The 25078-nt window shown below is 40.3% G+C and overlaps 1 protein-coding gene across 2 annotated transcripts; it reads left to right on the top strand.

Moving 5' to 3' along the window:
- On the top strand, positions 1–23180 carry LOC121568780 (nucleolysin TIAR). 2 transcript variants are annotated; one of them, XM_041879214.2, is made up of 13 exons: positions 1–199; positions 9433–9529; positions 11230–11328; positions 14674–14728; positions 15099–15186; positions 20482–20557; positions 20880–20988; positions 21089–21184; positions 21331–21415; positions 21922–22045; positions 22182–22339; positions 22803–22841; positions 22939–23180. In XM_041879214.2, exons 1-13 carry the CDS (start codon positions 171–173, stop codon positions 23057–23059), a joined length of 1176 nt encoding a protein of 391 aa, XP_041735148.1. In that variant the 5' UTR covers positions 1–170; the 3' UTR covers positions 23060–23180. The 2 variants fall into 2 exon arrangements, with proteins under 2 accessions (XP_041735148.1, XP_041735142.1); XM_041879208.2 differs by having other exon boundaries at positions 11179–11328.
- Positions 23181–25078: the final 1898 nt, after the last annotated feature.

Genomic DNA, 25078 nt, shown 5'->3' with positions numbered 1-25078 from the left:
GCGACATGCGCATCAGTCGGCTTCCTGGCTCTCCGGTTTGCGCCATTTTCTTCCTCTTTGCTAGCTAGCTAGCTTAGATACCGTATAAATACATTGATTTAGGCCCTCTTCTTATTTAATTTAGCACACCCAGTTAGTTAGTCGACATTTATACCAATCGATTTCTGAACATGGAAGACGAAAGCCACCCCAAAACCCTGTAAGTAGTCAACACAACAGTCACGACGTTGCCAAGTTAGCTTGCTAATGTTAGTTAGCTATATCGACCTCACAGCTTCCTCATTTCAACCTCTCACTCATCAGCATACTGTTTATCCCTAAGTGAAACAAAGGTTACAAGACTATCAACTAGGTTGACCAAACTATATACATGAACTTATGTAATAATATATTGCATGACACATCAGCTAGTTAGAACTAGCTAGCAAGCTATAGGTATCTTCTTAGCTAGCTATCTTCATGTTGAAATGTTCCAATCATGGCTGGTCTAAGCTGAGGTCGGAACGCTCAACTCTGTTCTTATATCGAGAACGGAGTTGAACGTTCCTCAGCTAGGCTGGCCATGGCTAATGTTAGCTGTCAGCGAGGTGCTTTTAAAAATGTCAAAATAAAAGTCCTGCACCTACGTCATATGTGGACAAAACGGAAATAATTTGTGGTGGACTTTTATTTTGACATGAGGTAAACAGAGAGGAAGTGGGTCTACAACAGACTCACGTTTCAGTCGGTTTAATAATACAATCTTTTAAATATTTTGTCTCAAATTCCCCCGTTATAATGATCAACCGTCCTGCCCACCAGTGCAGTAAGTTAATGGAATTGTATTTAACTTCTGGCTTCCCGTGGACTGTTTTTGTCCAACCCAATACAATTGAAAGCAATGCTAAAGTATGTAAATATACCCGCGTCCTACTAAGTGTTTTTGGTATTTGGTATTTTATTAGGATCCCCACTAGCTGTTGCAAAAGCAGCAGCCACTCTTCCTGGGGTCCACATGAAACATGACATAATACAGAACATTAATAGACAATATTTGCTCAAGGACAGAACTACATACATTATTTTTAAAAGCACACGTAGCCTACATATCAATACATACACACAAACTATCTAGGTCAAATAGGGGAGCGGCGTTGTGCTGTGAGGTGTTGCTTTACCTGTTTTTTGAAACCAGGTTTGCTGTTTATTTGAGCAATATGAGATGGAACGGAGTTCCATGCAATAATGTCTCTATGTAATACTGTACACTTTCTTGAATTTGTTCTGGATTTGGGGACTGTGAAAAGACCCCTGGTGGCATGTCTGGTGGGGTAAGTGTGTGTGTCAGAGCTGTGTGTAAGTTGACTATGCAAACAATTTGGGATTTTCAACACATTCATGTTTCTTATAAAAAGAAGAAGTGATGCAGTCAGTCTCTCCTCAACTCTTAGCCAAGAGAGACTGGCATGCATAGTATTTATATCAGTCCTCTGATTACAATGAAGAGCAAGACGTGCCGCTCTGTTTTGGGCCAGCTGCAGCTTAACTAGGTCTTTTCTTGCATCACTGGACCACACGACTGGACAATAATCAAGATTAGACAAAATTAGAGCCTGCAGAACTTGCTTTTTGGAGTGTGGTGTCAAAAAAGCAGAGCATCTCTTTATTACGGACAGCCCTCTCCCCATCTTTACAACCATTGAATCTATATGTTTTGACCATGATAGTTTACAATCTAAGGTAACGTCAAGTAATTGAGTCTCCTCAACTTGTTCAACAGCCACACTATTCATTACCAGATTCAGCTGAGGTCTAGAATTTAGGGAATGATTTGTACCAAATACACTGCTCTTAGTTTTAGAGATGTTCAGGACCAGTTTATTAGTGGCCACCCATTCCAAAACAGACTGCAACTCTTTGTTAAGGGTTTCAGTGACTTCGTTAGCTGTGGTTGCTGATGCGTATATGGTTGAATCATCTGTATACATGGACACACATGCTTTGTTTAATGCCAGTGGCAGGTCATTGGTAAAAATAGAAAAGAGTAGAGGGCCTAGAGAGCTGCCCTGTGGTACACCACACTTTACATGTTTGACATTAGAGAAGCTTCCATTAAAGAAAACCCTTTGAGTTATATTAGATAGATAGCTCTGAATCCACGATATGGCAGAGGTTGAAAAGCCATAACACATACGTTTTTTCAACAACAGGTTATGGGTCAATAATATCAAAGGCTGCACTGAAATCTAACAGTACAGCTCCCACAATCTTTTTATTATCAATTTCTTTCAACCAATCATCAGTCATTTGTGTCAGTGCAGTACATGTTGAGTGCCCTTCCCTTTAAGCATGCTGAAAGTCTGTTGTTGATTTGTTTACAGAGAAATAGCATTGTATTTGGTCAAACACCATTTTTTCCAAAAGTTTGCTAAGAGCTGGCAGCAAGCTTATAGGTCTGCTGTTAGAATCAGTAAAGGCCGCTTTACCATTCTTGGGTAGCGGAATTACTTTGGCTTCTCTCCAGGCCTGAGGACAAAGACTTTCCTCTAGGCTCAGATTAAAGATATGACAGATAGGAGTGGCTATAGGTTCAGCTACCATCCTCAGTAGCTTTCCATCTAAGTTGTCAATGCAAGGAGGTTTGTCATTATTGATCGATAACAATTTTCCCACCTCTCCCACACTAACTTTACAAAATTCAAACTTGCAATACTTTTCTTTCATTATTTGTTTTTTATGCATGAATACGATTGCTCACTGGTCATTGTTGGCATTTCTTGCCTAAGTTTTCCCACTTTGCCAATGAAGTAATCATTAAAATAATTGGCAACATCAAATGGTTTTGTGATGAATAAGCCATCTGATTCGATGAAAGATGGAGTTTTTGTCTTTCTGACCATAATTCCATTTAAAGTACTCCAAAGTTTTTTTCCCATCATTCTTTATATCATTGATCTTGGCTTCATAATACAGTTTCTTCTTCTTTTTGTTGAGTTTAGTCACATCATTTCTCAATTTGCAGTAAGTCAACCAGTTAGATGTGCAGCTAGACTTATTAGCCACTCTTTTTGCCCCATCTCTTTCTCATTGATCTTGGCTTCATAATACAGTTTCTTCTTCTTTTTGTTGAGTTTAGTCACATCATTTCTCAATTTGCAGTAAGTCAACCAGTTAGATGTGCAGCTAGACTTATTAGCCACCCTTTTTGCCCCATCTCTTTCAACCATACAGTTTTTCAATTCCTCATCAATCCATGGAGCCTTAACAGTTCTAACAGTCAGTTTCCTAACAGGTCCATGTTTATCAATAATTGGAAGAAGCAATTTCATAAATTCATCAAGTGCAGCATCTGGATGCTCCTTATTAGTCACATCAGACCAACAAATATATATATATATTTTTTTACATCATCCACATATGAGTCACAGCAAAATCTTTTGTATGATCTCTTAAACACTATTTTAGGCCCAGCTGTTGGAACTTTGGCTTTCCTGGATATAGCCACTATATTGTGATCACTGCATCCAATGGGTACGGATACAGCTTTAGAAAAAAGTTCTACAGTATTAGTAAAAATGTGATCGATACATGTGGATGATCTTGTTCCTGTAGTGTTTGTAAACACCCTGGTAGGTTGATTAATAACCTGAACCAGATTACAGGCACTGGTTACAGTAAGAAGCTTCCTCTTGAGCGGACAGCTTGATGAAAACCAGTCAATAGGCAGGTCCCCAACAAAGTAGACCTCTCTGTTTACATCACATACACTATCAAGCATTTCACACATATTATTTAGATACTGACTGTTCGCACTTGTTGGCCTACAGCAACACCCCAAAAGAAAAGGCTTTATATATGGCAAGTGGTTCCAATCATTTTTCCACCGTTCATTTTTCCCATAGGGGATTTTAGGAACACTTAAAATAAATCAAATCAAATGTTATTGGTCACTTACACGTATTTAGCAATAAGGGCTGTGTTTCATGTAGGCATGCCCTGGCATGACGTTTTGATAAGCATGTAAATGACAAGGTGACTTTTATCAATCTATTCGCCTGTAGTTACCTCCCCCCAAAAAAAAATGAAGTGCTAATTAGCTGCTAATGAACTACAAATGCCATGATGATCTGGACGAGACTGCCAAATCGAGGCAATGCTAAGAATCACTGGATTAACTATCTAATGTTAGCTAAATGTAGTAATGAATAAATTGGCTACATTTATTTAAATCAACAATTCTGTGAACTGTCTTATGCAAGTTTTCAATTGACACAATACCTGTTAGCAAAGGTGTCAGCTAGAGATGATGTGCAGGAGCTTGCTGGGATTTGTAGTTTTGCATGATGTCTACTTTGATGCTAATTAGCATTTTCAAATCTGAGAGTAAATAGAGCCGAATATATTGATAAAAGTCACCTTGTCCGAGAGAGATTTACATGGTTATCAACACGTCACGCCAGGGTAAGCCTACACGGAACACAACCCTTATTTTAAGTGTTTCTAGAATCCCCTATGGGAATAATTAATGGTGGGAAAACGATTGGAACCATTCCCCTGTTTGACCACTAGGTTTTAAGGGTATTATGACACCTCCACTGTGGGACTCTATAGGGCCATAAGATAACAAGAAAATGCTCACCCAGAGGCGGCGCTCCTAAAAAAATAAAAGAATAATAATATGCCATTTAGCAGACGCTTTTATCCAAAGCGACTTACTTATTTTTTTTTTTTACAATTATTTTTGTGTATGGGTGGTCCCGGGGATCAAACCCACTACCTTGGCGTTACAAGCGCCGTGCTTTTTAATGAGGTAAAACTGAAATCTGTTTTACCTCATTTCTACCAACATGTCACCTCTGCAACTAAGGCGAAAAATCATCTTTACTCCACATACAGAGACACATACAAAGCTCTCCCTCAGTCCCCCGCCCTAAATTTGGCAAATCTGACCATAACTTTATCCTCCTGATTCCTGCTTACAAGCAAAAACTTAAACAGGAAGTACCAGTGACATGCTCAATACGGAAATGGATGTTAAAGGAAAAATACATCCAAAACCACTAATTCCTATAAATTTACAGTGCTACATAACACTAATATGTAACAACAATATTTTTTGTGAACAAATGTTTCATTTTGTCGTCATAATAAGGTTGGTAGCAACGTGTTAAAAATAATTGTGGAAATCTGTTTGTCAATGCTGAGGTGTATGCGGCGGTGAAGTCAGGCGCAGGACACAGAGGATCAGTAACGACTACTTTACTTTCCAAAGTAAAATACGCACAAAACAAACACCTCCAAACACAAGAGGAGAAATGTACGCGGAGTGCGTAATAAACAAGATGGTCAATGCCGAACATACATACAAGAGACGCGGACAATAACACACAAAGGCAAACATAAAACAAGGGAACTTATATGGTACATAATCAATACAGAATACGAAACAGGTGTACCAACTAGACAATACAAGACAAACATCGAAACATCGAGCGGCAGTAGCTAGTACTCCGGGGACGACGAACGCCGAAGCCTGCCCAAGCAAGGAGGAGGAGCAGCCTCGGCGGCATCCGTGACACTGTTGCTGCTCAAGTCGACTACAAAACCCACAATGCAATGCTCTCTCTATGGGCTGGCTGGCTAGCTAGCTAGTTAGGTAGCTACACACAATAATACCAAAGTCGATTACAAAGGGAAACCCAGCCGCGAGCTGTCTTGTGACGAGAACCTACCAGATTAGCTAAATACCTTCTATGCTTGCTTGAAGCCTAGCAACACTGAACCGTGCATGACAGCACCAGCTATTCCGGACGACTGTGTGATCACGCTCTCCGTAGCCAATGTGAGTAAGACCTTTTAAACAGGTTAATATTCACAAGGACGCAGGACAAGATGGATTACTAGGACACGTACTCAAGAGCATGCGCTGACAAGTGTCTTCACTGACATTTTTTACCTCTCCCTGACCCAGTCTGTAATACCTACATGTTTCAAGCAGACCACCATAGTCCCTGTGCCCATCGTCCCGTAGCACTCGCATCTGTAGCCATGAAATGCTTTGAATGGCTGGTCATAGCTCACATCAACACCATCATCCCAGACACCCTGGACCCACTCCAATTCGCATACCGCCCCAATAGAGCCACAGATGATGCAATCTCTATTGCACTCCACACTGCCGTTTCCTACCTGGACAAAAGGAACACCTACAGTGGGGGAAAAAAGTATTTAGTCAGCCACCAATTGTGCAAGTTCTCCCACTTAAAAAGATGAGAGAGGCCTGTAATTTTCATCATAGGTACACGTCAACTATGACAGACAAATTGAGAATTTTTTTTCCAGAAAATCACGTTAGGATTTCTAATGAATTTATTTGCAAATTATGGTGGAAAATAAGTATTTGGTCACCTACAAACAAGCAAGATTTCTGGCTCTCACAGACCTGTAACTTCTTCTTTAAGAGGCTCCTCTGTCCTCCACTCGTTTACCTGTATTAATGGCACCTGTTTGAACTTGTTATCAGTATAAAAGACACCTGTCCACAACCTCAAACAGTCACACTCCAAACTCCACTATGGCCAAGACCAAAGAGCTGTCAAAGGACACCAGAAACAAAATTGTAGACCTGCACCAGGCTGGGAAGACTGAATCTGCAATAGGTAAGCAGCTTGGTTTGAAGAAATCAACTGTGGGAGCAATTATTATGAAATGGAAGACATACAAGACCACTGATAATCTCCCTCGATCTGGGGCTCCACGCAAGATCTCACCCCGTGGGGTCAAAATGATCACAAGAACGGTGAGCAAAAATCCCAGAACCACACGGGGGGACCTAGTGAATGACCTGCAGAGAGCTGGGACCAAAGTAACAAAGCCTACCATCAGTAACACACTACGCCGCCAGGGACTCAAATCCTGCAGTGCCAGACGTGTCACCCTGCTTAAGCCAGTACATGTCCAGGCCCATCTGAAGTTTGCTAGAGTGCATTTGGATGATCCAGAAGAGGATTGGGGAGAATGTCATATGGTCAGATGAAACCAAAATAGAACTTTTTTGGTAAAAACTCAGCTCGTCGTGTTTGGAGGACAAAGAATGCTGAGTTGCATCCAAAGAACACCATACCTACTGTGAAGCATGGGGGTGGAAACATCATGCTTTGGGGCAGTTTTTTCTGCAAAGGGACCAGGACGACTGATCCGTGTAAAGGAAAGAATGAATGGGGCCATGTATCGTGAGATTTTGAGTGAAAATCTCCTTCCATCAGCAAGGGCATTGAAGATGAAACGTGGCTGGGTCTTTCAGCATGACAATGATCCCAAACACACCGCCCGGGCAACGAAGGAGTGGCTTCGTAAGAAGCATTTCAAGGTCCTGGAGTGGCCTAGCCAGTCTCCAGATCTCAACCCCATAGAAAATATTTGGAGGGAGTTGAAAGTCTATGTTGCCCAGCGACAGCTCCAAAACATCACTGCTCTAGAGGAGATCTGCATGGAGGAATGGGCCAAAATACCAGCAACAGTGTGTGAAAACCTTGTGAAGACTTACAGAAAACGTTTGACCTGTGTCATTGCCAACAAAGGGTATATAACAAAGTATTGAGAAACTTTTGTTATTGACCAAATACTTATTTTCCACCATAATTTGCAAATAAATTCATAAAAAATCCTACAATGTGATTTTCTGGAGAAAAAAATTCTCATTTTGTCTGTCATAGTTGACGTGTACCTATGATGAAAATTACAGGCCTCTCATATTTTTAAGTGGGAGAACTTGCACAATTGGTGGCTGATTAAATACTTTTTTCCCCCACTGTATGTGAGAATGCTGTTAATTGACTACAGCTCAGCGTTCAACACCATAGTGCCCTCCAAGCTCATCACTAAGCTAAGGACCCTGGGATTAAACACATCCCTCTGCAACTGGATCCTGGACTTCTTGACAGGCCGCCCCCAGGTGGTGAGAGTAAGCAACAACACATCCACCACACTGACCCTCAACACGGGGGCCCCTCAGGGGTGCGTGCTCAGTCCCTCCTGTACTCCCTGTTCACCCACGACTGTGTGACCGGGCACGACTCCAACACCATCATTCATTTTGCAGATGACACGACGGTGGTAGGCCTGATCCCTGACAACAATGAGACAGCCTACAGGGAGGAGGTCAGAAACCTGGCAGTGTAGTGCCAGTTGTTGTCAGCAAGACAAAGGCACTGATCATGGACTACAGGAGGGCAGAGCACGCCCCCATCCACATCGACAGGGCTGTAGTGGAGCAGATCGAGAGAGTTCCTCAGTGTCCACATCACTAAGGAATTATCATGGACCACACACACCAACGCCTCCTTCTCCTCAGGAGGCTGAACATATTTGGCGTGGGCCCTCAGATCCTCAAAAAGTTCTACAGCTGCACCATTGAGAGCATCTTGACTGGCTGCATCACCGCTTGGTATGGCAACTGCTTGGCATCTTACCGCAATGCGCTACAGAGGGTAGTGTGTACGGCCCAGTACATCACTGGGGCCAAGCTCCCTGCCATCCAGGACCTCTGTAACAGGCGGTGTCAGAGGAAGGCCCTAAAAAGTTTAAAAGAGTCCAGCCACCCAAATCATAGACTGTTCTCTCTGCTACCGCAAGGCAAGCGGTACTAATGCACCAAGTCTGGAACCAACAGGACCCTAAACTGCTTCTACCCCCAAGCCATAAGACTGCTAAATAGTTAGTCCAGGTAGCTGTTGGTTAACTATTTAACTATCTGCCTTAACCCTTTTTGCACTCACTCTAATGACCCATCACATTTACATTTACATTTTTAAGTCATTTAGCAGACGCTCTTATCCAGAGCGACTTACAGTTAGTACACTGCTGTTACTCTGTTATCTATTTGGTTGCCTAGTCACTTTATCGCTACCGATATGTACAAATCTACCTCAATTACTTCGCACCCCTGCACATCGACTCGGTACTGGTACCCCGTTATGAAGCCAAGTTATCGTTACTCATTGTGTATTTATTCCTTGTGTTATTATTTTTCTATTATTTCTCTTTTTTGTCTCTCTACATTGTTGGGAAGGGCCCATAAGCACTGTTAGTCTACACCTGTTGTTTACGAAGCATGTGACAAATAACATTTTATAACATTTGAAATAACACTTTCAATCAAAATTTTGTCAGATCTAGAGGCTATACAGACCTATAGGCTAAACTTTAAAATGCCTATACAGATATTTTGCCTTTATGGGTGCTCTAGTGCTAAAAAGGGTCTCCTAGGCCTAGAGCCGAAAGTCCCTTAAATGGACAGAATTTTTTTCCAGATATGTCCTCATTGGACAGGTAGGGCCACGCCTTCCCACAACCATGAGCAAAGGCATAACTAAACTTCCATAGTGTAGCCTATCCTTAAATCGTCAGCTGCCAACCTAATAAGATCACTAATTTACCCCATCTTTTTCCTAGGTATGTTGGTAACCTGTCCAGAGATGTAACAGAAATTTTGATTCTTCAGCTGTTCACCCAAATTGGACCTTGCAAAAGTTGTAAAATGATAACTGAGGTAAGATGTATTCTGCTCTATTAGCTATGATGACTTATGGAGACAATTAGTTTCATTAATGGATTATGTACTAGGTCTAGGAATTCACGTCAGTATACAGTATAGCTACTACTGTTAACCTTTGACTGTAACAACTGTCATTAGCTAGGTTTCCATCCAACTGGTGACAGATTTTCATGCAAATATTCAAAAATCTGCATAAAGAAAATATGCGCATTTTCCCACCAGTGGTGTGTTTCCACCAAATGGGCTTGTTGATTATTATGGATAAGAGTGAGAATTATTTTTATTTGTCAAATGGCAGTCAAGCATCGATCATTGTGTCACCAGAATAAGACCCACGATATTTATTGGAAAGGAGCATCAAGCTCATCACCGTACACTTTCACCACCCTGTGAAGTTCATCATAATTTATTTCATCTGTAGCCTAATAAACTGCATGGTTTCCTGAGTCGTAGTGGGAGGACCACGGACCATATCATCACGTGACTCCAAGTTTACGTTGAAATTATGGTTATTATATCAATATTTGCGCATAAAGGCTTTTCTACGGTATGACTTTACTCTCATAAATACTGTGGATGGAAACGTGTTTAATGGCACATACCAGTTTTTCACATAATTAAGTCCCTTTTTATGTCCCTATTGTTTTATCAATGTTGCCTTTGTTGGTCTTATTTCTCACTTAAAACTGATTACATTTGCATCATGTTGATAAACACACCATTACATTTACATAATTGCTTTGACACATCAAGGAGAGAAAAGGTCATTTGTAATTAGGCTAGGCCTACCCTTTTATAAAGCATTTAGCTTAGATCCTTGCAGAACCTAAAATTGATTTTTTATGCAGTTCTCTTCAAAATAATTTTAATCGTCACCCAAAAGGGATCAGATTCAGCACCTCCCCTAACTTGAGAGTAAACCTTTCTAATATCCTCCTCCTTGCAGTTACCGTAGTTACAGGGGGAGAAGGGTAAACATGGTCTACCATGGGATGCTGATGTAATGGCCTCTAGTGGACCTGTCCTCAAGTTTCTCGACATCTCCAGCGTAGCTGGGTGAGACAGTATAGGCTACCCTCCATATGAACTAGATGACAGTCTTTGATTTGATCTCTTTTTTTGTCCTGAATAACTCGTTTAGTCAGATGTATCAGGGGATATTTACTAGTCTAAATGGGGTGTTTTCCGTTTTGGCTACTTTTCTCTCTCCTTTAGTAAATGTATGATTAGGCCTTTTTCAAATGCCTCAAAAATGGTAACTGATTCCTCTGCTATTATAGTGGGTTATATCTATATATTGTGCAATGAATGCAATCAGATCAAATTGCTTATTTTTTTAATGGATGAAACAGCCATTAGGTTAGCCTTTGGCGTTCCTGTCCAAAAGAGGAAAGTTAGGGTTATTGAATCCCAGCCTTTTAAACAATGGCCATTATTTTAATTGGCTAACATCTCCGTTACATATTGCAACACAATGTTGATGATACATGGTAATCCCCCCAATAGAGTAACATGGTCACTCAGTTCTTGCAATTGTATTCCAAATAACATTATATGTTTGGCAATAATATACTCTCCCAACTTGGCAATAATATACTCTCCCAACTTGGCAATAATATACTCTCCCAACTTTTTTTTCTCAGCAACCCGATAGCAGGAGGATGAACTCTTCTGTCGGATTTTCTGTTTTGCAGCAATCAAGCAATGACCCGTATTGCTTTGTGGAGTTCTTTGAACATAGAGATGCTGCTGCTGCCCTAGCAGCCATGAACGGGAGGAAGATATTGGGAAAGGTAATTTTTCCACTCTGAAATGTAGGACTCTGTGTGTGAGGCGGTTTTCTTGCTAAGAAGTGCTGGTTCTAACTAGGGTTGAATGGCGGGAACCCGGTTACCGAGATTTACCGGGATTTACCGCCCAAAACCACTCCCTTTTCCCGGGATAAATAACTGCGAGAAACCGGTAAATTATAATAAATCATTTATATGAACAGCATGACGTGAAATGGAACTGTTAAATTACATGCGATGTCTAAATCTGGCTTCTCTACGGCTTCTGTATGATGAATCAACACTCAGGGTGGGGACAGACAGCCCATCTCAGTATGGAGCGCAGTTCACAATGCATGTAGACCTATCATCTCATCATGGTAACTTTTTTTCTTGTGACAGGTTGGCCTACATTTGCTGCAGCATAGCCTATGCTACAGTAATATAAAGACAGAGTTAGCGTCTAATTTACCCATCTCCATCTGGCTTTCGGGGGTCACCTTGTTTTTTTAATTGTAAAGATAAAAAACATTTTTTTATTGCAGTTGAAGAGTTTTAAAACAGCCTATCATTTGAATATCAGTGCATGCGCGAGCACTCTCTCGCAGTCTTTCTCTCTCTCTCCATCAACTCCATTCAAATTGCATCCAAAATAGATAATCCTGTTCTAGATTCATATATAGCCCTATATATAGATGTCCTAGCCTACCTCTTTCAGGTAATACATTCAATGCAGTATTAGCCTTATATTTAGCTAATTAATGGTGGGTTATGCATAATAAGCTTCTAACCTCTGTCTCTTGTGCAATATGCAAGCACCTGTGCTCCGCTGGCCTCTCCTTAAAAAACGCTCCTTAGCTCTTGTAGTCCCATGCAGGAAAAGCTAGACTAGAATAGCTTGCTGAACATTTTTTTTTTTAGCATTTGTTATACCAATAGACTATTCAAAGATGGACGCAAGCTCTTTTTTGCTGAATGTTAAATACAGCAGCCAATAGAATTCACGGGTAGTTTGAAAGAAGAGTGAATGCGCGATGGCGGTAGGCTATAGCAGTTATTTATTCAGACCCATAACCATTCAATCTTTGTGAAGAGAAGGGAAAGCCTTCTGCATCTAATTCTAGTCCTATATTATTCAAGGATGTCATTAGAATGATTAAGATAAGGACCACAACTTATTTCATTTAACTTTTGAACGTGATGAAGGAATGAAGCAACAATAGAGAGAGAAAGAGGAGGTAGGCTAATAACATTAGGGGAAATATTATGAAAGGGGTCGGAAAGTATTCAGACCCCTTGACTTTTTCCACATTTTGTTACGTTACAACCTTATTCTAAAATTGATTAAATAAAACAATTTCCTCAGCAATCTACACACAATACCCCATATTGACAAAGCGAAAACAGGTTTTTAGAAATTTTTGCAAATGTATTAAAATAAAAAACGGATACCTTATTTACATAAGTATTCAGACCCTTTGCTATGAGACTCGAAATTGAGCTCAGGTGCATCCTTGAGATGTTTCTACAACTTGATTGGAGTCCACCTGTGGTAAATTCAATTGATTGGACAAGATTTGGAAATGCAAACACCTGTCTAAATAAGGTCCCACAGTTGACAGTGCATGTCAGAGCAGAAACCAAGCCATGAGGTCGAAGGAATTGTCCGTAGAGCTCCGAGACAGGTTTGTGTCGAGGCACAGATCTGGGGAAGGGTACCAAAAAATTTATGCAGCATTGAAGGTCCCCAAGAACATAGTGGCCTCCATCATACTTAAATGGAAGAAGTTTGGAACTCCACCAATCAGGCCTTTATAGTAGAGTGGCCAGATGGAAGCCACTCCTCAGTAAAAGGCACATGACAGCCCGCTTGGAGTTTGCCAAAAGGCACCTAAAGACTCTCAGACCATGAGAAACAAGATTCTCTGGTCTGATGAAACCAAGATTGAACTCTTAGGCTTGAATGCCAAGCGTAACGTTTGGAGGAAACCTGGCACCATCCCTACGGTGAAGCATGGTGGTGGCAGAATCATGCTCTGGGGATGTTTTTCAGCGGCAGGGACTGGGAGACTAGTCAGGATCGAGGCAAAGATGAACGAAGCAAAGTACAGAGAGATCCTTGATGAAAACCTGCTCCAGAGCACTCAGGACCTCAGACTGGGGCAAAGGTTAACCTTCCAACAGGACAACGACCCTAAGCACACAGCCAAGACAACGCAGGAGTGGCTTCGGGACAAGTCTCTGAATGTCCTTGAGTGGCCCAGCCAGAGCCCGGACTTGAACCCGATTTGAACATCTCTGGAGAGACTTGAAAATAGCTTTGCAGCAACGCTCCCCATCCAACCTGACAGAGCTTGAGAGGTTATGCAGAACGGAATGGGAGAAACTCTCCAAATACAGGTGTGCCAAGCTTGTAGCGTCATACCCAAGAAGACTCAAGGCTGTAATCGCTGCCAAAGGTGCTTTAACAAAGTACTGAGTAAAGAGTCTGAATACTTATGTAAATGTAATATTTCAGTTTTTTATGAATTTGCAAACATTTCTAAAAACCAGTTTTTGCTTTGTCATTATGGGGTATTGTGTGTCGATTTGGTGAGGCAAAAAAACTATTTAATATATTTTAGAATAAGGCTGTAACGTAACAAAATGTCAAAAAGGTCAAGGGGTCTGAATATGCGTCAGCCTACTAATTATACTAATAGGCCCTGTTATATTAAACAAGTAAAACCAAATTCGCTAGCCTATACTTATGCTGCACCAGAATCGCATGTTCTCTTCTGCTTCATGGTTTGAACGAGATGCGTAGTTCCAGTCCATATAATACAGAATAATACAATACAGTACAGTAATACAGTTCACACTCAAAAAGATTAGCCTACCGGAGCTAGTTTAATATATTTACCCAAGAGAGCATATAGCTAGCGACATCTGTGGGCTTTTATGTTTTTCTGTTGTGCGTAATGTGTTGTAGCCTATATCATGTATGTATTGGATAACGGCACAATCATTTGGGCATTTTTGGGCTTGGGCTCATTAAATGTTGTTAATGTAAGGATCATAAAATGTATTTAATATATGGCTCATCAGGCTCAGGTAGCATCAGGTTTGACTTTTCATGCTGATCAAAGCTCTAATCAAATCCAGACATTTATATGCCTTAAAATGCTTTTGAATTACACTTCCGGTTTTGGCGGGAAGTACCGGGTTACCCGGGAGAAAAGTGATTTATTCTCGAGATGGAACATTTGTAAAATACCGGGAAAATATTCAACTCTAGTTCTAACCCTTTCACAGTGGCTTTTAGGGACATGGAATGAATGTCTTTGCTCCACTTACGTTTGATTGTTCTGTGAAATGTTTTATCTTCAGGAGGTCAAAGTAAATTGGGCCACCACTCCAAGTAGCCAGAAGAAAGACACATCTAGTAAGTGTTTACATTTGAACTTTTTCCTCTTTTACTACAAAGGCAGTAAAAAAAAAAATACAAACAATTTTAAAGGCACTCGCACATCTGAGCTATCTTTGGGGTTTTTCACAGTAAAAAAAGAAATAAAATATGTTTTATTGTCGCATACACTGGAAAGGTGCAGTGAAATTTAGTAGTACAGCGCCCCTGGAGAAAATTCAGGTTAAATGCCTTGCATAAGATTACATCAACAGATTTTTCAGCTTGTCGGCTCGGGTATTCGAACCAGCGACCTTTCGGTTACTGGCCCATCAATCTAACCGATGGGATACCTGCCACCCAGTAGCTACATCAGAGAATAATAGTGATTCTGTCTTGGTCATTTCAGATCACTTCCATGTATTTGTTGGAGACCTGAGCCCTGAGATCACCACTGAGGATATCAAAGCCGCATTTGCACCTTTTGGGAAAATCTCGTAAGTTGCTTTGTGTTTTAAGCTTGTTGGATTTAGTATGTTGTTTCCTGACTTGACATCCTCTGGAAATGGTTTTACTCTATTTTATCTGATCATTCGAGTAACTTTCGAGTTCTTCTCATAATAAATGTGTTTGTAAGAGGTCCATAAACAGAATAGATGTGTAAGCACATACAGCATATACAGTGCATTTGGAAAGTATTCAGACCCCTTGACTTTTTCCACATTTTGTTACAACCTTATTCTAAAATTGATTAAATTGTTTTTTTCCCTCATCAATCTACACACAATACCCCATAATGACAAAGCAAACATTTATTTAAATTGTTGCTAATTTATAAATAAATAAAAACTGAAGTATCACATTTACATAAGTATTCAGACCCTTTACTCAGTACTCTGTTGAAGCACCTTTGGCAGCGATTACAGCCTCAAGTCTTCTTGGGTATGACGCTACATGCTTGGCACAACTGTATTTGGGGAGTTTCTCGCATTCTTCTCTGCAGATCCTTTCAAGCTCTGTCAGGTTGGATGGGGAGCCTTGCTGCACAGCTATTTTCAGGTCTCTCCAGAGATGTTCGATCGCGTTAAAGTCTGGGCTCTGGCTGGGCCACTCAAGGACATTCAGAGACTTGTCCCGAAGCCACTCCTGCGTTGTCTTGGCTGTGTGCTTAGCGTCGTTGTCATGTTGGAAGGTTAACCTTCACCCCGGTCTGAGGTCCTGAGTGCTCTGGAGCAGGTTTTCATCAAGGATCTCTCTGTACTTTGCTTCGTTCATCTTTCCCTCGATCCTGACTAGTCTCCCAGTCCCTGCTGCTGAAAAACATCCCCACATCATGATGCTGCCACCACCGTAATTCACTGTAGGGATGGTGCCAGGTTTCCTCCAGACATGACGCTTGGCATTCAGGCCAAAGAGTTCAATCTTGGTTTCATCAGACCAGAGAATCTTGTTTCTCATGGTCTGAGAGTCTTTAGGTGCCTTTTGGCAAACTCCAAGTGGGCTGTCATGTGCCTTCTACTGAGGAGTGGCTTCCGTCTGGCTACTCTTCCATAAAGGCCTGATTGGTGGAGTGCTGCAGAGATGGTTGTCCTTCTGGAAGGTTCTCCCATCTCCACAGAGGAACTCTGGAGCTCTGTCAGAGTGACCATCGGGTTCAAGTTCACCTCCCTGACCAAGGCCCTTCTCCTCCGATTGCTCAGGTTGGCCGGGCGGCCAGCTCTAGGAAGAGTCTTGGTGGTTCCAACCTTCTTCCATTTAAAAATGATGGAGGCCACAGGGTTCTTGGGGACCTTCAATGCTGCAGAAATGTTTTGGTACCCTTCCCCAGATCTGTGCCTCGACACAATCCTGTCTCGGAGCTCTACGGACAATTCCTTCAACCTCATGGGTTGGGTTTTGCTCTGACATGCACTGTCAACTGTGGGACCTTATATAGACAGGTGTGTGCCTTTCCAAATCATTTCCAATCAATTGAATTTACCACAGGTGGACTCCAATCAAGATGTAGGAACATCTCAAGGATGATCAATGGAAAAAGGATGGACCAGAGCTCAATTTCGATTCTCAGACGAATACTTATGTAAATAAGGTATTTCTTGTTTTGTTTTTGCCAAAAAAAATTGAAACTTGTTTTTGCTTTGTCATTATTAGGTATTGTGTGTAGGTTGATGAGGACATATTTTTCTTTAATCCGTTTTAGAATAAGGCTGTAACATAACAACATTTGGAAAAAGTCAAGGGGTCTGAATACTTTCTGAATGCGCTGTATACTGTAGATGTAATTACTTTGACTATTGGTTGAAATTACATTTTAAAGCACATCACACCCAGTCTCGTTACATAAATCACTATCCCTGTTTTGATCCTTTGTGAAAAACAGGATGACAGAACAAGTGACAAAGTATTTTCAATTGTAACATATAGATATAGACTTTGTCTGTATCAAAACCCCCACACTAATTTCACAACACCAACTATTTTCACTGCCAACATTGAATGTGTAGCTTTCTATTTTCCCCTCATGCTTTTTTGATAAATGTAGGAAATGGTAAGTAGTTTGGGATGTCAAATTTAAGATGGCAGTTCAAGCTTTGTATGTGTAACCCTGAAAAGCTTTCAGCCTTTCTGTAATTGTGAGTCTCAGTTAAGTAATAGCGTTCTGGTTATTTTACAGAAATGCTCATAGGATTGGACAGGAGCTTGAAGTCTTACAGCAAGGAAGTGTGCACACTGGAAACTCAGATGTAGACCTTTTCTCATACCTATTTATTCTATTTGTTTGTTTTTGTATTTTTTGTATTAACATGACCTAGTTTAGTATAACAAACTCCAATATTCAATACATATACAGTGGGGAAAAAAAGTATTTAGTCAGCCACCAATTGTGCAAGTTCTCCCACTTAAAAAGATGAGAGAGGCCTGTAATTTTCATCATAGGTACACGCCAACTATGACAGACAAAATGAGGAAAAAAAATCCAGAAAATCACATTGTAGGATTTTTAATGAATTTATTTGCAAATTATGGTGGAAAATAAGTGTTTGGTCAATAACAAAAGTTTCTCAATACTTTGTTATATACCCTTTGTTGGCAATGACACAGGTCAAAGGTTTTCTGTAAGTCTTCACAAGGTTTTCACACACTGTTGCTGGTATTTTGGCCCATTCCTCCATGCAGATCTCCTCTAGAGCAGTGATGTTTTGGGGCTGTCGCTGGGCAACACGGACTTTCAACTCCCTCCAAAGATTTTCTATGGGGTTGAGATCTGGAGACTGGCTAGGCCACTCCAGGACCTTGAAATGCTTCTTACGAAGCCACTCCTTCGTTGCCCGGGCGGTGTGTTTGGGATCATTGTCATGCTGAAAGACCCAGCCACGTTTCATCTTCAATGCCCTTGCTGATGGAAGGAGGTTTTCACCAAAATCTCACGATACATGGCCCTATTCATTCTTTCCTTTACACGGATCAGTCGTCCTGGTCCCTTTGCAGAAAAACAGCTCCAAAGCATGATGTTTCCACCCCCATGCTTCACAGTAGGTATGGTGTTCTTTGGATGCAACTCAGCATTCTTTGTCCTCCAAACACGACGAGTTGAGTTTTTACCAAAAAGTTCTATTTTGGTTTCATCTGACCATATGACATTCTCCCAATCCTCTTCTGGATCATCCAAATGCACTCTAGCAAACTTCAGACGGGCCTGGACATGTACTGGCTTAAGCAGGGGGACACGTCTCACACTGCAGGATTTGAGTCCCTGGCGGCGTAGTGTGTTACTGATGGTAGGCTTTGTTACTTTGGTCCCAGCTCTCTGCAGGTCATTCACTAGGTCCCCCCGTGTGGTTCTGGGATTTTTGCTAACCGTTCTTGTGATCATTTTGACCCCACGGGGTGAGATCTTGCGTGGAGCCCCAGATCGAGGGAGATTATCAGTGGTCTTGTATGTCTTCCATTTCCTAATAATTGCTCCCACAGTTGATTTCTTCAAACCAAGCTGCTTACCTATTGCAGATTCAGTCTTCCCAGCCTGGTGCAAGTCTACAATTTTGTTTCTGGTGTCCTTTGACAGCTATTTGGTCTTGGCCATAGTGGAGTTTGGAGTGTGACTGTTTGAGGTTGTGGACAGGTGTCTTTTATACTGATAACAAGTTCAAACAGGTGCCATTAATACAGGTAACGAGTGGAGGACAGAGGAGCCTCTTAAAGAAGAAGTTACAGGTCTGTGAGAGCCAGAAATCTTGCTTGTTTGTAGGTGACCAAATACTTATTTTCCACCATAATTTGCAAATAAATTCATAAAAAATCCTACAATGTGATTTTCTGGAAATTTTTTCCTCATTTTGTCTGTCATAGTTGACGTGTACCTATGATGAAAATTACAGGCCTCTCTCATCTTTTTAAGTGGGAGAACTTGCACAATTGGTAGCTGACTAAATACTTTTTTTTCCCCACTGTACTTAAGATCTGTGTAAAACTGATTCTGGTTTGTTAGTATTGTTGATAGTTTTATGCTCCTTTCCTAAAAATCTGAAAATGTAAATGTTTTCAAATTTGCAGCTCCCCAACTCCATATTGGTGGTAAAGAATTTACCAGGAAAAATAAAGAAATCTGTTAACAGGCCATGTATGCCATTTAATTCCTGTTTTTCTCTTTGATATTTATATATATTTCTATTAGTAGGATGAGCACCATCAGCATATATTAGGAATGCATGGTAATCCATAAGAAGTGTTGCAGATTATAATTAGTGCACTGTGACAGGGAACCCTTAACTGAAAATGAAACAGTTAAAATATCAGTGTAGGTTGCATTTCTTTGTACTTGTTTTTGTTTTCAAATGCTGCTTTTTATCAGTAATCAGTTTAGGATTTTTAAGGTAGTTAAAGGTGCTTGAATTTTTGTAATGCAATTTCAGAAAATATCCATAATATATCTGCCGTTAATAGTGGAGTGATATGTTTCACAGTATTACCGACCCACCAGTGTTGTGATTGGCTGTGATATTCACTAATTGATTTCTCCCGTCAGAGTGACATCTGTTGTCAAAATGGGAAAGCTGTTCTGACTTTGGCTGTGTTGTCTAGTGGAAATTGCTGTGTCATTTACTGGTTGCAAAATTTCTACACTGTTCGCTAAATTTCAGTTTAAGTGAGAAAACTACCACTGAATAGTGCAGGTAATCATTGTACCATCTAAATCGCTGTGTATTTATTGTTTTTTTTTCTCGCTGTTTGAAGCTGGTGGACCAAAACCAAAACGGTTACAGCTTCAAACAGCTGTAAAAACGGTATTTCTTGTTATTGAAAATATATTTCACACCGATTTAGATGGTACAATGATTCCCTACACTATTCAGTGCTTATTTTCTCACATAAACTGAAATTGAGCGAACAGTGTAGAACTTTAGCAACCAGGAGATGACACAGCGATTTCCACTAGATACTACAGCCACAAAGTCCGAACAGCTTTCCCATTTTGACAACAGATGCTGCTCCGGTGGGAGAAATCAATGGACTGATATCACAGCCAATCACAACACTGGCAGGTATGTAATACTGTGAAACACTATCATTCCACTATTAATGCAGCTATATTATGGACCTTTTCTGAAATTACAATGCAAAAATTTAAACAAATCCTATGTGTAGCACCTTTTAAGATATTTATTGGGATTTTGTGTGACAATGTAGTCGATTCGCAGTTCAGTGTGTGTGTGTGTGGTTCCTTTTTTTAAATGTTATGCATGTAATACAGTGGTGCAGTGGTCTGATGCTATTGTCTTGTGTCCTTCCAGGGATGCTCGTGTTGTGAAGGACATGACTACAGGGAAATCTAAGGGGTATGGATTTGTGTCCTTCTATAACAAACTGGTAAGGCTCCAGTGCAGGAACACAAGATGAAGGTTATTTCTATTTCTGTTTACTATTTCCAGTAGATTTGATCTTTAGACAATTTTAAAGTTTTATAAATAAGTACACTGTAAATGCACATTTCGTGTTCTCTGTTGATCATTTTGTAACTTAAGTACAAGTTGTAGTATATTTGATAGTTAATTATTCCTGTTGAATATTCGTATCCATCCATCTAGTATGCAAAACATGTTTAAAATGACATAAATAGCACATCGTTTATAGAATATGTATAGAACAATGTAGAATCTGGAGAGGAAACGTTGTCTTTTGTTTTAAACAGGATGCAGAGAATGCCATCGTGCACATGGGGGGACAATGGTTAGGGGGACGCCAGATCAGGACCAACTGGGCAACTCGCAAGCCACCCGCCCCAAAGAATGTGCAAGACAGTAAGTATGAGTGAGATATGACTGTGTTGATTTAACAGAGTTGAAATGGGAGTTATGAGGCTGAATGCTCATATTCATCTCCTTTGTATGTTTACACCAGATGGCTCGAAGCAGCTGAGGTTTGAAGATGTAGTGAACCAATCCAGTCCCCAGAACTGCACCGTGTACTGTGGAGGAATCCAGTCAGGACTATCAGGCAAGTTCATTCAAACATGATAAGTTACACAGAGACTGTTTTAGAATCAATCGTTAGATGTTTCCAACAAATAAAGTTTTGGAAACAAAGACTGGGTTGGCAGACAAAGTTGGATGATTGTTTCATTGAAATATTTTTTCTTGCAGAGCACCTCATGCGACAGACATTTTCGCCCTTTGGACAAATCATGGAAATAAGAGTTTTCCCAGAGAAAGGTTACTCTTTCATCAGGTACCATTTTGTTCTGAGCAAAGATTCTGATTTTGTTTATGTACAACACTATGAATTGCCTCATTCTGCGTGTAGATGGCAGTACCGGTACATGGCTCAGTAATAAATCTTCTAATACTACACCAAATGCCATAATTTATTAATAGTATGTACACTATTTATAAATGGTTTGTTTATTCATGATTTGTATTCTTGGAACTGTACTTATTACTTAACACTGTCAACCATTAAAAACCCGTCCCGTGTAGCTCAGTTGGGTAGAGCATGGCGTTTGCAACGCTAGTGTTGTGGGTTCGATTCCCACGGGGGGCCAGTATAAAAAAATAAAAAATAATGGATGCACTCACTAAATGTAAGTTGCTCTGGATAAGAGCGTCTGCTAAAATGACAAAAATGTTTTAAATAAATAAATAAAATGCACATTTTTATTTTACATTGTGATATTATACTGCTGAATGACTTTTCTTGACCACTGTTTCTTGTCGACATTTGTGTTCTTCTGACAGGTTCTCCTCCCATGAAAGTGCTGCCCATGCAATTGTTTCTGTAAATGGAACGTCCATCGAATGTCACATAGTTAAGTGCTACTGGGGCAAAGAATCCCCCGACGTTGCCAAAAACATACCACAGGTAGGACACCAGTATCTTTCATTGAGATACTGCTCAATTACAATATAGACATTTCCCAGTGCACATTGTTTTTTTCTTTACTCACCCAGAAAAATGTATCCTGCTTTGTATTATGATTCATTTGATCTTTAAACAGATGGAGTATGGTCAGGGTCAGTGGGGACAATGGAACCAAATGTATGGGAGCCCCCAGGCCCAGCAGTATGGACAACAGTATATGGCAAATGGATGGCAAGTGCCCTCTTATGGAGTGTCTTATGGACAGTCTTGGAATCAGCAAGGATTTGGTGTAGAGTAAGTATAAACTAGTTACTTAGATCATGCACATTGTGAAATCCTCTTGAAAGGATAATTATTTCCTAAGTATCCAAACACGTTCAGTTGTATGCAGCACTTCTTCATTATGGAGTTCTGTTCTTGTCGTGTCCAGTTATGGTTGACTGACTGACCGCCACTTTTTCAGACTATACTGTAGGCTTCCTGGTGTGATTGCACAAAATAGTCAAACATTGCTGGTTACATTCATACATGTTTTATCAAGACTGTTTGCTTTCCTCAACAGTATATATTTAAAATTTTAACACCATGGAAGTTATAAAGCTCATGTAACTTTTACTACTTTTCTGTTGGCAATATTCTCCTTAACCACAGTTTCTTGTTGACATCTGCAAGCATAGGCCTACATCCAGTGTCATAGCGAACCTGGTGAAATGGTTAGACTCCAGAGCCACACTAAACTATGAGATCTTGTTTACAGGGACTCCATTCTGGCTGCAGCAGCACAGAACATTTCAAGGTGACGAACGCACTCAGTGTTTTACAGCCCAAAGCTTTCACTTACCAGCCTCTGCATCATGCCGTGACCCTTGTTGTGGGTGTCTTCTCTCTTGCAGACAAACCCAGTCCCCAGCCTGGGTGGGAGGGTTTGGATCCCCGGCACCGTCCCAGCCCCAGACCGGTCCTGTGATGCCCAACCAGGGAAACTTCAACATGGCTGGCTACCAGACACAGTGAGCAGGCTCTCACTCACATCAGTAACACAGTCATGTCGGAATTAGTGGACTTTCAATTAGGAGAACATAAAGAAATGAGCATTGTAATCATCTGGAGAGATTGTGTGTTAAAGCAGAGAAGATCAGGAACAATAGCTTACCTCTCAGATATTAGGAAGCAAATGTATTTATAAAGACAAGTAGTGAGGGGAGGGGGTTGTTTTTATTGGCTGAGGTTATGTACAAATGAAATGTCAACAAGTGGTTTAAACTAAACTTGGACTGAATTTTCATGCTTTTATATAGGGGATATCTTTTTCTTTTTGTATGAGTTTTTGTTTACTACTTAATGTAGCCTAAAACAGACTTAAAAGGTAATTTGAATACCCTAGTTTGTCACAGGACATTGCATAGGTACATATAGAAAAAAGTTGTACATTCTGAACATAATGCTCTTTAAATGGTTAGTTTCTCCCCATCAACTCTGATCATGCGTTTACTGATTAAATCACTTTCTGAACTTTTGACAGATGTGAGTAAACACATTTTCAGTCTCCTGTTTTAAGAAGCACTTTTAGGGTTCAAATGTTTGCTGTAAATCTTCAAATACATATGGATTTGCGTGCCATTATGTATATTTACATTTTATTTGCTTCACTCTTCATCTCTTGACATTGTACTAGCCGAATGTCTTGATAATGCGTGTAAATCTGTATGCTAGTATTTGATTATACCTGTAAATGTCACTTATAAAGGAAAAGGGTCAGGAAGGCCAAACATTTATATAACCCTCGAAACCTGATTTTAAAATAAGGATTTCCAAGCATGTACTCTTTAGTAACACAGGACCTCCACAAACCTAATTCTGTATATATTGTAGATGGGTGTGCAATGCAGGGCTGACATATTGAATATATTCAATATAATTTACAAAGAAGCCTTAATTTAAATGTCAGTTACTGCACCCATTAATTATTTTACTCACTGAAGCCCTGTTAGAAACCTGAACTCTAGATTTTAGAACTGATGTTTTTACCATTTAAAGTTGTGTGCCATTTTCAGCTAATAGCAGGCGACGAGGAATGAACATTTCCTGGAGACATTGAGGGTGTATTGCACGTTTTTGAAAATGTATTATCTTGGTTGCTCAAAGTATTGAATGTAAATGGCAGAATTGTTTTAATGATGAATAAAGCTCAGCGATTGACAAAATTCCCTTTTCAATGTAAAAGGGTCTCAATAAAAATGACTATTGGAAGAAAATAAGCTGATCCCCCTCTTGTTTGTGTTCGCCTAAATGGGGAGTAAAAATTGTAAAGCTAATGCTTTATAACAATTTTCATGAATAACACTACTCAAAATACTACATATTACTTGATACTAAAAACTGTACATACAATTAACACAGGAATAGTTAAAATGGCCTATGATCCTTAAAATAGCCAAATGCTACTTTAAAAGTCAAGGTCACCTGCCTCTAACAAAAACAATACCATTTCTAGTGAAAAGAAAGGGTTGGACACCTTTAAAATAAAACCTAATTATTAGTCACTAGTCCTAGGGTTTTGAAGACAAGGCAGTTTCCCAACCTAGTGTTCCCAACTCTGGTCCTCGAGTACCCCCAAGGCCCCAACAACAAATGTTTTGTTGTAGCCCCGGATAAAAATCACCTGATTCAATTTGTCAAGAGCTTGATGATTAGTTGACAAGTAGAATCAGTTGTGCTTGTCTGGTGCCACAACAAAAATGTAATGTTGGGGGTACTTGAGGACCGGAGTTGGGAAACAGACAGTGAATCCCAAACCACCCCCTCTCCCCTACCAACTCTCTTGGAGGGCCCTCTTGCTGAAGAAACTCAGAGGGTGACTTCCAGAGAGTGGCGATGGGATCGATAAAGCCATCAACTTCGGGACACACTCCTGACTTGAATGATGCAATTCATGTTAATTGTTAAATAATAAAACAAGCTTCAAATTCAAATTAACAAATCCCCCCCAGTCGTTTTACAAGATATAAACCTCAGTAACAGTTAAACATTTAA

The sequence above is a fragment of the Coregonus clupeaformis genome, chromosome 1 (assembly GCF_020615455.1).
Source record: "Coregonus clupeaformis isolate EN_2021a chromosome 1, ASM2061545v1, whole genome shotgun sequence".
Taxonomy (NCBI): Eukaryota; Metazoa; Chordata; class Actinopteri; order Salmoniformes; family Salmonidae; genus Coregonus; species Coregonus clupeaformis.
The sequence above is the reverse complement of the archived record's forward strand: the minus strand, read 5'-3'. Positions and strand labels throughout refer to the sequence as shown.